This window comes from Epinephelus moara, chromosome 3, assembly GCF_006386435.1.
Source record: "Epinephelus moara isolate mb chromosome 3, YSFRI_EMoa_1.0, whole genome shotgun sequence".
In the NCBI taxonomy this organism is placed as follows: Eukaryota; Metazoa; Chordata; class Actinopteri; order Perciformes; family Serranidae; genus Epinephelus; species Epinephelus moara.
Window position 1 is genome coordinate 2581629 of NC_065508.1, and position 11701 is coordinate 2593329.

Sequence of the window (11701 nt, forward strand, 5' to 3'; positions counted from 1 at the left end):
AGCTAAAACGGTAATGGGGGCAAATGCGTCCCGTATAAAAGGGCTTTTTTTCGCCACTGACCGGTTCAGATCGCCAGTGCTATCTCTGTAGATAGCATATTGTAGCGGCCCTGGGGCAGTGGTGAGTGTGAATGAGTGGAGTCAGCTGTCAGTCAGTGTTGGAGCAGAGAGGGGGATGGCGTCCCCGCTCGGTACTGTAAGTGAGTATGTGTGTATGAAGTGTGTGTTTTTTCGCCACTGATCGGTTCAGGTCGCCAGTGCTATCTCTGTAAATAGCATGCTAACTTAGCCTTTCCCTTACCTCTGGGCTGTGTGATGTCACGAGCTTTGCTCCACTGTGTCTGTAGCTCTCTCTACTCGTGGAACAGCCGTTTTATTGAGGAAGAGGTGTTTCGGGATTGGATGTCTTCTCTTCTTCGGCTGGCAGTAGTCATCTTGGGAGAAGTGAGCACTGCAGACCCGATGGTCTGCAAGGCGCAGTGTCTGGACAGGAGTGTTAGCATCCATTTGTAGCACAACTAGCCACAACTTCAGCATCTTGCCGTCCGGCAAAGGCAGCCTATGAAAGCTGTGCGGGGTGTTGCGCGACATCCTGTTCTTGCGTTCAGGAAAAATTTATTTGAGCACTCCATAAACTCCGGTAACACTCCAGGGGGTAGCACGTAAAAGACTCCGTCCCAAACTCTGACTCTTCTAGCGTAACATACACACTTCACACACACATACTCACTTACAGTACCAAGCGGGGATGCCTTCTGCCTCTCTGCTCCAACACTGACTGACAGCTGACTCCACTCATTCACACTCACCACTGCTCCAGGGTCGCTACAATATGCTATCTACAGAGATAGCACTGGCGATCTGAACCAGTCAGTGGCGAAAAAAAGCACTTTTACACGGGACGCATTTGCCCCCATTACTGTTTTAGCTCGTTTCGCGGCTCAATACTGAACCAGTTTTAGAACGAGTGGTACCTATGAATCATACGCACACATACACCTGGGGAAATAGGGCCCAGGTTGAAAAATACAGAAGTTATCCTTTAATGACTGAATTTTTGACAGCTGTTTGTAATCTGCCTTTACACACTAACAGCTGCTGTCTTGCACACAGGCATCATGCTATGTGGATTAGAGAGGTTAAAATAATTATGATCCAGGCAGTTTTGCGGAGAGACAAACACTCTTTATCAACACTTTTCCTTGTTATCCCTTGTCTCTTTTCCCTGTTTATTTGGCTTAGCTATTAGTCAATATGCAGAGTCTATCCAATAGCTACTTTTACATTTTAAAAAATGTTTTCATCTTTGTCACCATGGATAATGTTTAGCTTTAAGCTAGATCAGACCAGTTTGTTCATAATTGCTAGCAGTTAATGTTATTCTTACTTTCTTGTTCTTGAGTTTTTTCTTTCCTTTGTATATTATGAGTCTGATCACTTCAGCCACTCATCCACAGTTTGAAGGGCATGCCATAATTATATGATGTAACTTCTATGTTGTGATATGCTTTGTTTTAGTGTGTGTGTTGCTCAGAATTGCCTAATTTTACCTAAAATTGCCCGGCCCCGACCATTGCTCATTGTGCAGGATTTGCACTTGTTTTTTTGTTTTAACTGTATTTGTCTGTTTTTATTTTGTTGTAAAGCACTTTGAGCTTCACCTCCCTGTATAAGGTGCTATATAAATAAAGTTTATTATTATTATTATTATTATTATTATTTACCACTAAAAATATCCAAAACCAACCAAAAGGAAAAGTACAGCCATTTTGGAATGATATAGAATAATATTTTTATGAAAACTTCAGTCTCAATAATTCTAAGTTTGACTGCTTTGCTTAATCAGCTGTTGCACAGGAATAGTTTCATATAATATAAGCACTGTGATACAATTCATTGCTTTTATCGGAGCATACAGTTGGACACTTATTTTGTAACCGGAAGTAGTAGTTTTATTTTGAAGACACCGTCACATAACTTCCGGTTTGGCTCCACTGTTTACTGCTGTGTTCTGTTGTAGCTAGCTAGCAGCTTCATATTAAGCAGGGAAATGTGGAGCTCCGGTGAAATGTAACCGCGTAATTTAAACTTCCTGCAACTGACAGACGTGTAGCGGCGACTGTTGAACAAACACTGCAACGTAGCGTGTGTTTTTAAGCGTAATATCGCCTCAGATAGCACCCGGCTTCAAATGACTGTAGTTTATAAACAGTAACGTTACGGTGAGCGACGTCACAGCCAACACAGGACGAGACGTCTTCTGTCCACACTAAACACTAGCACGACGACTCCCCAACACCAGTAAGTCCGCTTTCCCTACGTATAAGTAGAGCTTTGACTGTGACACAAAGTGCAAGTACAGTATTATGTTAGTGTCTAATCAAATGGAAGTATTCTACTTGTCTCTGTCCAAGCCTGGACTAAAATTCAGGTCACCCTGGACTAGTTCAAAGACATTTTAAAACCCAAACAGGTCCAGTGTGTGAGGTGAAAACGGTGCAATCTAATTGTTTGTTTTAATAGATAAAATTAAAGTTCAACAGGTTTGAAACAGAGTCTTTTAAAGTCGTCAAGTTTGACTGACTTACTTAGCATTGCAGGTATTTTAAATCTAGACCTTAACGTATGTGTTCTGTGTGAAGAGAGTGCATCAGAAATTAGTTTTCTTTTCTTTTTTTTGCAAATAGAATAAATGTTTTATTGATGTAAAACATAATGTAAAACTGATTTAAGTAGTTTTCTTTTTTATCTAGAGCTGGTTGTGCATTCTGGATGGACAAAGAGTAGCACAGTGATCAATGTTATAAATTATAAGTTCACTATAGGTTTATCAAATGAGGGTGTACGGTGGTCTTTAAGCTCTTAATGACTCTCCGGGTTAAAGTTCCATGCAAATATCTATCTTTTATATTCAACATTTTTTTTGTATCAACTTAATAGTTCTGAAACAGGAACTCCATTACATGAAACAAGTTACTCATGTTACTCAAGGTATACAGGGGCACCCAGTTGCTCAGTGGATAGAGCATGTGTCCCATGTCCAAAAGCAATATCCTTGTCCACACCCAACATCGTCACTTGTCTCACTTTCAGGCTGTAGCCACAGGTTGCCACTAGTTTCGTCACTAAATCTGAAGTATTTCTGTCTGTTCAACAGTTAGAAGCTGGTTATAGATCTTGGGTCAATCATTGAACAATCTCTGAACCCATCAGCTATTAGTCTGATGACAATTTAGCCTGTGGGCCAATGGCCAATATTTCATCCAAGACTTTCTCTGCCATGTAATGGTCATTGTTTACAGCCCCGTAAGTAACTTGAGATACAAGAAAGGAGCTAGAATTAGAATAACTTTTAAGTGGTGTTACGACAGAAAATAAGTTGAGGAATATTGTCCCTTACATGTCATTTAAATTCCCCTTAGTGAGTCAGACCCCAATCTCAGTCCTGTGCATCCATCTAAGCCGTGAACGTGATTGTTGGATGCAGCAGATTCTGTTGCTCTGGTTCTTGAGCAACGCACTTGTAAGCAACAACAGGACAGTCACCTTGTAAACTAAACTAAAAATAAGGACATTATGTAATCCCTTTACCGGTCAGGTAAAAGACTGTGTGCTGTCTGTGGTTCATTGTTAATAAGGTGAAAGTGCAGACACAGGAGGATGGGGAGCATTGAAGGTGCTTTTTAATCCAGTGTTCATAACATTGTCATAATTAGGTTGATTGTTTGTATCATAGTTGTTTAATGTGTTGCTTATGCCTTCATTCCCTGTGCCATCCTAGAAAAGATGCCATCAAGAAATCATCTTGACAAAATTGGGAGGAAGAAGAAAAAGAAATGGACAGAGGAGGCCATGGAACGCGCACTGATCGAGGTGAAGTCAGGAAGGTGTACGGTGAGACAGGCTGCCAAAGAGTTTGGGGTCCCTAAATCCTCACTGGGGGACAGAGTCAGTGGAAGGGTGACACCAGGGAGTCGCAGTGGGCCAGCTCAGCTTATAACATCTGCTGACGAGGAGCTGTTGGTGGAATTCTCTATATACATGTCCAAGCATGGATTCCCACTGACCAAGCAACAGCTGGTGTCCTTTGCCTCATCCATTTATAAGCGGCAGCATCGGAGGGTTGCATTTTCTAAACTAGGTCAGACCTGGTGGCTCAATTTTAGAAAAAGGCAAGAAAAGAATATTACCATTCAGCCAGCAGACAATGTTGTCCGTGGGAGGACGGTATGTGTGAGAAAGGAAGCAGTGGATCAGTTTTTTCATTTACTGAGCACTGTCGTGGACGCTCATGGGCTCAGAGACAGGCCTCATCAAATCTTCAACTGCAATGAGACGGGCTTTCAGCTCGGCAGGAAGAGGGTGATTCTCCCCAAATCTGCCAGTCTGGGCTATAAGCCAATGCCAGGCTCGAGGGACCATATCTCTGTCCTGGCTTGCTTCAGCGCAGCTGGAGAGGACATTCCTCCATTTATTATCTATTCAAAGGCATACCCAGGGGGGGTATGTTACAAGACTCAAGGGCCTCCAAATGCCCTCTATGGATGGTCAGACTCTGGGTGTATCAACTCGGACCTTTTCAAGAAATGGTTCCTCAAACACTTCCTCTTGCATGCACCAAAGGAGCGTCCACTGCTGCTTATTTTTGACGGCCACAAGTCTCCCGTGAACCTTGAGGTGGTGGAAGCAGCTCGTAAAGAGGAAGTCATCCTCCTGTGCCTCCCACCTCATTGCTCTCACATCCTGCAGCCACTCGACGCGGGTGTCTTTGTTCTCCTGAAGCAGCGTTTTGCAGCACTCATAGGTGATGGTTGTGCCACTGATACTCACTTTTCGGTCAGCAAGAAGGAGTTCTCAGGTGTGTTTAAAGGGACGTATCACGTAGTGAAGGAGGAGGAGGGTGTCAGGATTGTGAAGGAAGGCTTTAGGAAATGTGGCATCTACCCGCCAAACCACTTTGCCATCAACGAGGGTCATTTAATGCCATCGCACAGCATGGGCCCAGCAGCTGGACCCTCCTTGTCCACATCAGCACAGGTGATGCACACTGTAGGAGACCTCACCACAGCTGGACCCTCCTCCTAACTCCCAGCTGCCCAAGACTGTCCGTCAGCCATCATTACCTTTGAGGAAAGAGACTGACTGCATCATTTAACAAAACCTGGCTAGCTGGCTCTGTCATTTGAAATACTTGAGTATCGTGCAACACCTCCCCCAGCCTCCTTGCAGAGTGCTCTGATTGTCAGCTCACCAGAAGAAAGGGGTGTGTTCATATCAATTACTTGTCAACGTTGTGCTCAGATTTAGTAATTGAGTAAAAATGTTTGAATGCTGCACCACAGTAGTTCCCACAGTGGGGGGTTTAATTGTTTAAAGTGTATTCAGCTAACACGAAAGCATGAGAACAGATTCACCTCACTGCTCTAAGACAAAAGGACAGATTGATACCTTAGCCTCGCTGTCAAGTGTAATCTTGTTTGAGACTTCATAATTACAGGAGCTAGTACATTGTGAAAATGTAGTAACATATTACGAATTTATCATGGTCAAGGTCCCATGCAGATGATTTGGAAAAAAAACAGATGTACACATAAAACTTGTCCCAAAGTGATTTTTTTTTTTGTGATGTTCAAGCCTGCGATGAAACAAATTGTGAGAACAGAAAGGTAACAATGGAAATGATAATATCTCAGTTCAGTTGTGAATTGTATTATGCATTTGCTTTAGTATTTTCAATTTACTTGGCCTTTTATGTATTTACAAAAATTATTATATTGTCTAAATATAACACAGAGCTAATGGGTAAAGTTGAGACATTAATGTGTTTAGATATGTAATGTCCAATCACAGAAGCATGAACCTTTCAATGTGATCTCAGGGAGAAAAAACAGAATAAATGTATTTTTGAAATATTTTTGCAGCACAAATGTGTCCATATGCTTAATAATTCACTAAAGCGAGTGTAGACTCTGTGTGTGTGTGTGTGTGTGTGTGTGTGTGTGTGTGTGTGTGTGTGTGTGTGTGTGTGCGCGTGTGTCATGTACGTGTTCAAGTCAGGTGATGTAACGTCAATGCAATAAGTACAGCTGGCAACAATACACAGGCGGGGAACACCACTGCATGTATAAATAATTATGATTACTATGTAAACAGACACTGAATGTTTCAGAGCATCTTTGCTGTCTATTTAAACATAAAGTAGATGACTCTGAATATGACTACATGAATATTGAATACCATGTTACAGAAAATGATGAGCAAAACAGAGATTAGTATTTAACGCTCTAAAAATTGAGGCTGGTAAAATACTTTCAAAGCTCAAATTGGGGATTTATATTTTTATAATGTTAATTAGGAAGCTGAAAGGACCATTTGGTATTAAAGGGCAAATATGCCCGGTGTTAAAGCAGTTGTTTGTTCCCGTGTGCCTTAAGGGGAAATACTCAAGAACTGTATGCAGATCAATGCTTCATCAAGCAGCTGAGGCACAAGTCAGCCTGCAGTGCACTGTAGGTCTTTATGGATGCAGCAGAGCTGCCCGGGGTTAAGTTAATGTTTATGTATGTTAATATCACAGATGGAGATTCCTGCCTGAAGCTTTTATACTTTAATTTTATTCACTGACACAACAGAGTCAAAGGAGCATTTTAGTTTGACTTGCAGAACTGCCATCGCACTGTTCGTATCAAAATGGATCTCTCAGCAACAGATTTAAAAAACACTGGTGTTTTTTTTAACCTGAAAATAAGGTAATTTGTTTGCATCTATTAAAAACTGACACATTTGATTCTTAGATCATCAGCTCTCATACATTTACTAGTGATGTTAAAAACAAAGCTTTCCAAAGCGTTAAATCACCATGAAACACTTCTGTTAAAAAATGATTCACTGTTTTTGGGGCATTGTAAAAAAAAAATGGCAGCATCTGCTGGCCAAACCTTGGTATTGCAGTTTTGTCAGAGTATAAGTGGTTTTACTGCTTTCATTATAGTTATTGTACTCACTTAAGCAGAGTGTACAGGTCTGTTCTTGACTACAGTGGAGACTGTACTTACTCAAATTTCTTGGCTGTGGACAGGACGTATGAATTCTGTCTGACCGAAGCGGGCTTGGTCTCCACATCAGGGTCTGTCCTGCAAGAGACAAGTTGTTGTGAATTTACAGCATTGTTGATGCCCAATTTTCTCCTTCAGAAACTCAGTGCTTGTGATGTAGGACTATAAGAAAACTAAGCCAAACTAAAGAGGACCTGAACTTAGAGTACCAGTGTCTTGCTACACTAAATCACATCAGTAGAATGCAGCAAAGCAAGCAGGGCATCTGCTGGTCCCTAAAAAGTCTTAAAATGCCTTAAATTCAATTTTATAAAATATGTTTTAAAAGTCATTAAATTGTCTTAAATTTAAATTCAATGTATTTTTTGTCAAATCAGTCAAGCTCTCTGTGTTACAGTCCACATTTCTGATATTACAAATGTTTTCATGACCCCCTCTGATACGATTGCCGCCCTCCCAGTGGCCCCACCTTGCAAAAAATAAATGGAGGGTGACATAACTGTCTTTAACAGGATGTGGTGCGCTCATTTTTTAAGCTAGCCTGAAGATATTGGCATCCTGTGAAACTAGACAACTGAATGCACCCATTGGTGTCATGTCAGGGTAGCTTATTGGGAAGGTGACTAAATACAGCTCCAAAGGTAGGCTAAACACTGGCATGTTGATTTTTTAAATGGTACCCTCTGATCTTCAACCTCAAGGTATCTGAATGAAAATGGGTTCAATGGGGACCCATACTGGTATTAGTCTATGCACATCAGATAATTAGTGTAGTAACTATAAGATAAGGTATCAGAGTACATCAGTATGTGATTCCATAACTCTCTTATTGCCGTAGTTTTTCAACTAACTTATACACTACAACTAATCAAATTCCTGAAATTCAGTTATGGCTTTTGGTTTTGTTTCTGTAGAAGGAAAATGGCGTACCATATAGTTCCTGCTGAGAGTTGCTCTGTGCTGAGATAAACTATTTCACATTGATTAACAGATCCCTGTGTGTAATTGTTTGAGCTACTCATCCAAGAAGACTTTGAAAAGCTTTCTTGAACTGGCATGTAAATTAATTAGATTATCAGATTACAATTAAATTAATCAGGAGCCCCAATGCAGACAGAGATATTACAATAGTAGAGATGCTGAAGGGATTTAGGCAGACAGAATCAGAATGTATTATTAATTAGCCTGTCCAGGGTTTCCAGAGTTTATTTGTCTTTGCTGTCACTCAGACCTCCTGATGAGCCCAGCCCACAACCCTTTGTTTTAGGCTAGCCTTCATGAAAGAGTAGAAAATCTTGTTCAGTGTTGATCTTGTGAGATAATTCTGCGCCTGTGTTGTGGAATTCTATGTGCAGTGAATAGAAACTCATCCGAACCAGCCACAGAACTGGATTTTCAGTGGCCCCATCTGGCCACGCCCGTAGGAAACTTCTGGGGGCACCACTGCCTACCACTGAATCTCACTGTGTTTTTACATTAGGCTTGCACTTACCTGTTGGCAAAATGTAGATTAATCTTAATTACACTAAAACCATATCTCTACGTACAACCTACGTCTGCACAGGACTAAATGTACTACTTTCCTTTATACTTCCCTTCAATGATTGAATAAGAAAACGAGGATTTGTCTTAAATTTGATTTAAAAATATCTTGTGAAGGTCTTAATCAAACAGCATTAGTGTCTGAGCTATAGACGCCCTGAGCAAGATAGCATCAGATTCAGATTTCTAACAATTTTACTTCTTTTATTTTGCACTTCATGTCTAATGTTGAATCTTCATTACTGGCAATACCTTGCTTTGTCCTGCTCTTCCTCCTCCTCTTTTGATTTATGGATCCAACAGCCATCATTCTTCAGTGCCTTCCGCACCCTGGTGGTTTGAAACACCTTGTATCTGTTAACATCTACAACACACACACACACACACACACACACACACACACACACACACACACACAAACTCTTTCTGTCAGCTCTGTGTATCAAGAATGCCTGCACACTGTTTTTAATTTTATAAAAAGATGAAATATTGGATCAGTGTGACTCACCTTTCGACATGATGTTGATTTTCTCTCAGATTTTCAGCCTGATTAAATTAAAGATGACACAATTAAGAAATGTTTTTTAAACTCCCATAAACAGAAAACATTAATCACTGTGTATCAAACTGTGATATGCTGTATCTGCTTTGTGTCTTTTTTTCTCTTCCCAAATTCTCACCACTGACTTCAGACCTGTTTAATGACCCAGAATCTCAAACACAACCCGTCACACTGTGTTCTGCATGACACAGGTGACACAGAATGTAAAAATGACACTGAAGTATTTATTATTTTGTACTTTACTACCCACTCTGGGCGTCTGTGTTATTGCTCACCACATTTTATGCTAAGATGAAATCTGTTGAAACAAATAGCATCCTGAGGTAAACAATGTCATGCTGACACAGTTAGGCAATAAATGTTCCTCCACATATTAGACTTCATATTCGTTATCGGCTCAGGATCTTAACCTGCCCTGTGTTTACAGTTTCATGTCCTGTCACATTGTGCATCTAGTCTGTATTCTCTTTGAGCTCCTCTTAACACTTTGACCTGCACTTAGTGCTTTAATCTCCTATGATGAATCTCACTGGAGATGTGCCAGCTCCAATTAACCAGGTCAAATCCATTATGCATAGAAAATGAAAGCAATTCTGACTCTATAATGAGCCCTTACCCCCGCATAGCCAATGAGCATGAAATCAGAACTTGTGTGAAGTCCATTCTTGGCACCATATTGTGTTCTCACCTGTTCAGGTCAGCTGTGTCAGTGCTGTCGGAGCAGAGTTGTGTTGAGCCTCCTCTGGGTCTCTGTGTCACACAGGCAGGCAGGTAGAGACACTTCAACCTGAGCCCCCACCCCCTGTCATTTCAGATTCCACCCCCTGTTAGTCTGGAGTGCCGCGCCTGGATGCTGCTATGCAGGTTGATCGAGACGGTGGGTGGGTTGTTTTTCATGACAGTCACAGAGTGGGCAGACAGGTGCCATTGTTTTATAGTTTTGTGTTGCCGCAAGTGTGAAACGTATCGTTGCCAGGTTTCACAATCACTCTTTCCTTAGAAGTAATTTCAAAACAGCTTTTTTTAAATGTGTTGTTCGTCCTACAATGTGTGACACAAACTCACACCATTTAATTAACAGTTTAGTACTTAGTGATGTTTTTCCCCACTGACTTTAGCCTTGTACTTACCACACTATAGATGTGGCCAGAAATGAAACCCTGCAGCTCATTAGCAGAAAAAAAAATCCTAAGAAGTCTTTACAGTGTTATTTCCCTCTTCTTTCCCAAAGAGAAATATTCCTTCACAGACATGCTGTTCCAGTCGGTGGGCTGCTAGGAATCAAGAGAGACCTGATCTTAAGCTGCTTGGTTGGAATTTAATCTACTGCCTTATCAGAGCCTTTCAATATCAGCTGAACAAAATATGCAACTTCCCCAGTGAAACTGAAACGGGCACACCAACAGACTTAACCTCTCTCTTTTCTGTTAAGTACTATTTGAATCAGCTGTAATGTTCACAGTTTGGTCTGCGGGTTATTCAGAGTATCTGGGACACTGTCTCTGTAGAGAGACGTTACCGCTTATTTTCAATGCTGTAAGCATCACAGCCCGTTCACTTCCTTTGTACCAGGATGGTGGCAGAAAAGTTAGAGACAGATATCTAAAACCTGCAGCCAGAACTATCTGCATGGCAGGTAAGTTAGAAAATCATCTTTATCATTTCAGTGAACTGACATATTTGAAAAGGCAATACTACACATTGTTTCACACACACACACACACACACACACACACACACTGGCGTATACATTATGAATAAGATTACATCACACAAAGAGGTCACAATGTAGCTTGCAGGAAATCATAGTCATGCTCTAATTTTCTTGTTTGCAGATAGTGATCGTATCTACACTTTGCTGGTGTTTTGCCCCCTGTGGGAGCATTTGAACTTGACAACGTAAAGTACAACCTTTTAGACACATAATATTTGAGGAATCCAGCAGAACCTCCTCTGTCTGTTCATCCACTTGAAACTCAGCCAACATCTTCAGTAAAAATTCTCCTACAGCATGTTACCAAAACAAGATCGTCAAAGTGATACATGACATATAGTACATACAGAACTGACATGGTGGAATGGGAACAGGTGTTGTGGCTCAATGAAAAATGCGGTAGGGAAACAGGTGGGTACATTCTGAACTTTATGGCATTTTTGTGTCATTTAAATGCATGCCATATACATAGAAATCTTAAAACAAAAAGTATAATTTACTATAAAATCTTAGATTGCCTTCATGTTTAAATATGTGTGTTTGTTCTGTGCTTCACCTAGCTGCAAGATGAATCTACCCTTGGGGACAGTCAATTCAGGCTGAAAGTTACTGACAGCTTATCAATCAATCAATCAATCAATTTTATTTATAAAGCCCAATATCACAAATCACAATCTGCCTCACAGGGCTTTACAGCATACGACATCCCTCTGTCCTTATGACCCTCACAGCTGATCAGGAAAAACTCCCCAAAAAAAACCCTTTAACGGGGAAAAAAAAGGTAGAAACCTCAGGAAGAGCAACTGAGGAGGGGATCCCTCTTCCAGG

General features: G+C 41.0%; 2 protein-coding genes across 3 annotated transcripts in view; one reads left to right on the plus strand and one right to left on the minus strand.

Annotated features, from left to right (window-relative positions):
• si:dkey-125i10.3 (A-kinase anchor protein 200) overlaps nucleotides 1-9913 on the minus strand; it is a 15384-nt gene extending 5471 nt beyond the window's left edge. The window contains exons 1-4 of one of the 2 annotated variants that reach the window (XM_050040649.1): nucleotides 9848-9913; nucleotides 9106-9143; nucleotides 8850-8961; nucleotides 7056-7133 (exon numbers count right to left, since the gene is read on the minus strand). In XM_050040649.1, the coding sequence (XP_049896606.1) occupies nucleotides 7056-7133; nucleotides 8850-8961; nucleotides 9106-9115 (200 nt within the window). In that variant the 5' untranslated portion in view covers nucleotides 9116-9143; nucleotides 9848-9913. The other variant, XM_050040650.1, reaches the window with a different exon arrangement.
• Nucleotides 1967-5939, plus strand: LOC126387899 (uncharacterized). The gene is made up of 2 exons (XM_050040651.1): nucleotides 1967-2301; nucleotides 3782-5939. Exon 2 carries the CDS (start codon nucleotides 3787-3789, stop codon nucleotides 5083-5085), a length of 1299 nt encoding a protein of 432 aa, XP_049896608.1. The 5' UTR covers nucleotides 1967-2301; nucleotides 3782-3786; the 3' UTR covers nucleotides 5086-5939.
• Nucleotides 9914-11701: the final 1788 nt, after the last annotated feature.

Excerpts from the sequence above, each read along its gene's own strand:
- LOC126387899 (XM_050040651.1), top strand. The coding sequence starts at position 3,787 with ATGCCATCAAGAAATCATCTTGACAAAATTGGGAGGAAGAAGAAAAAG.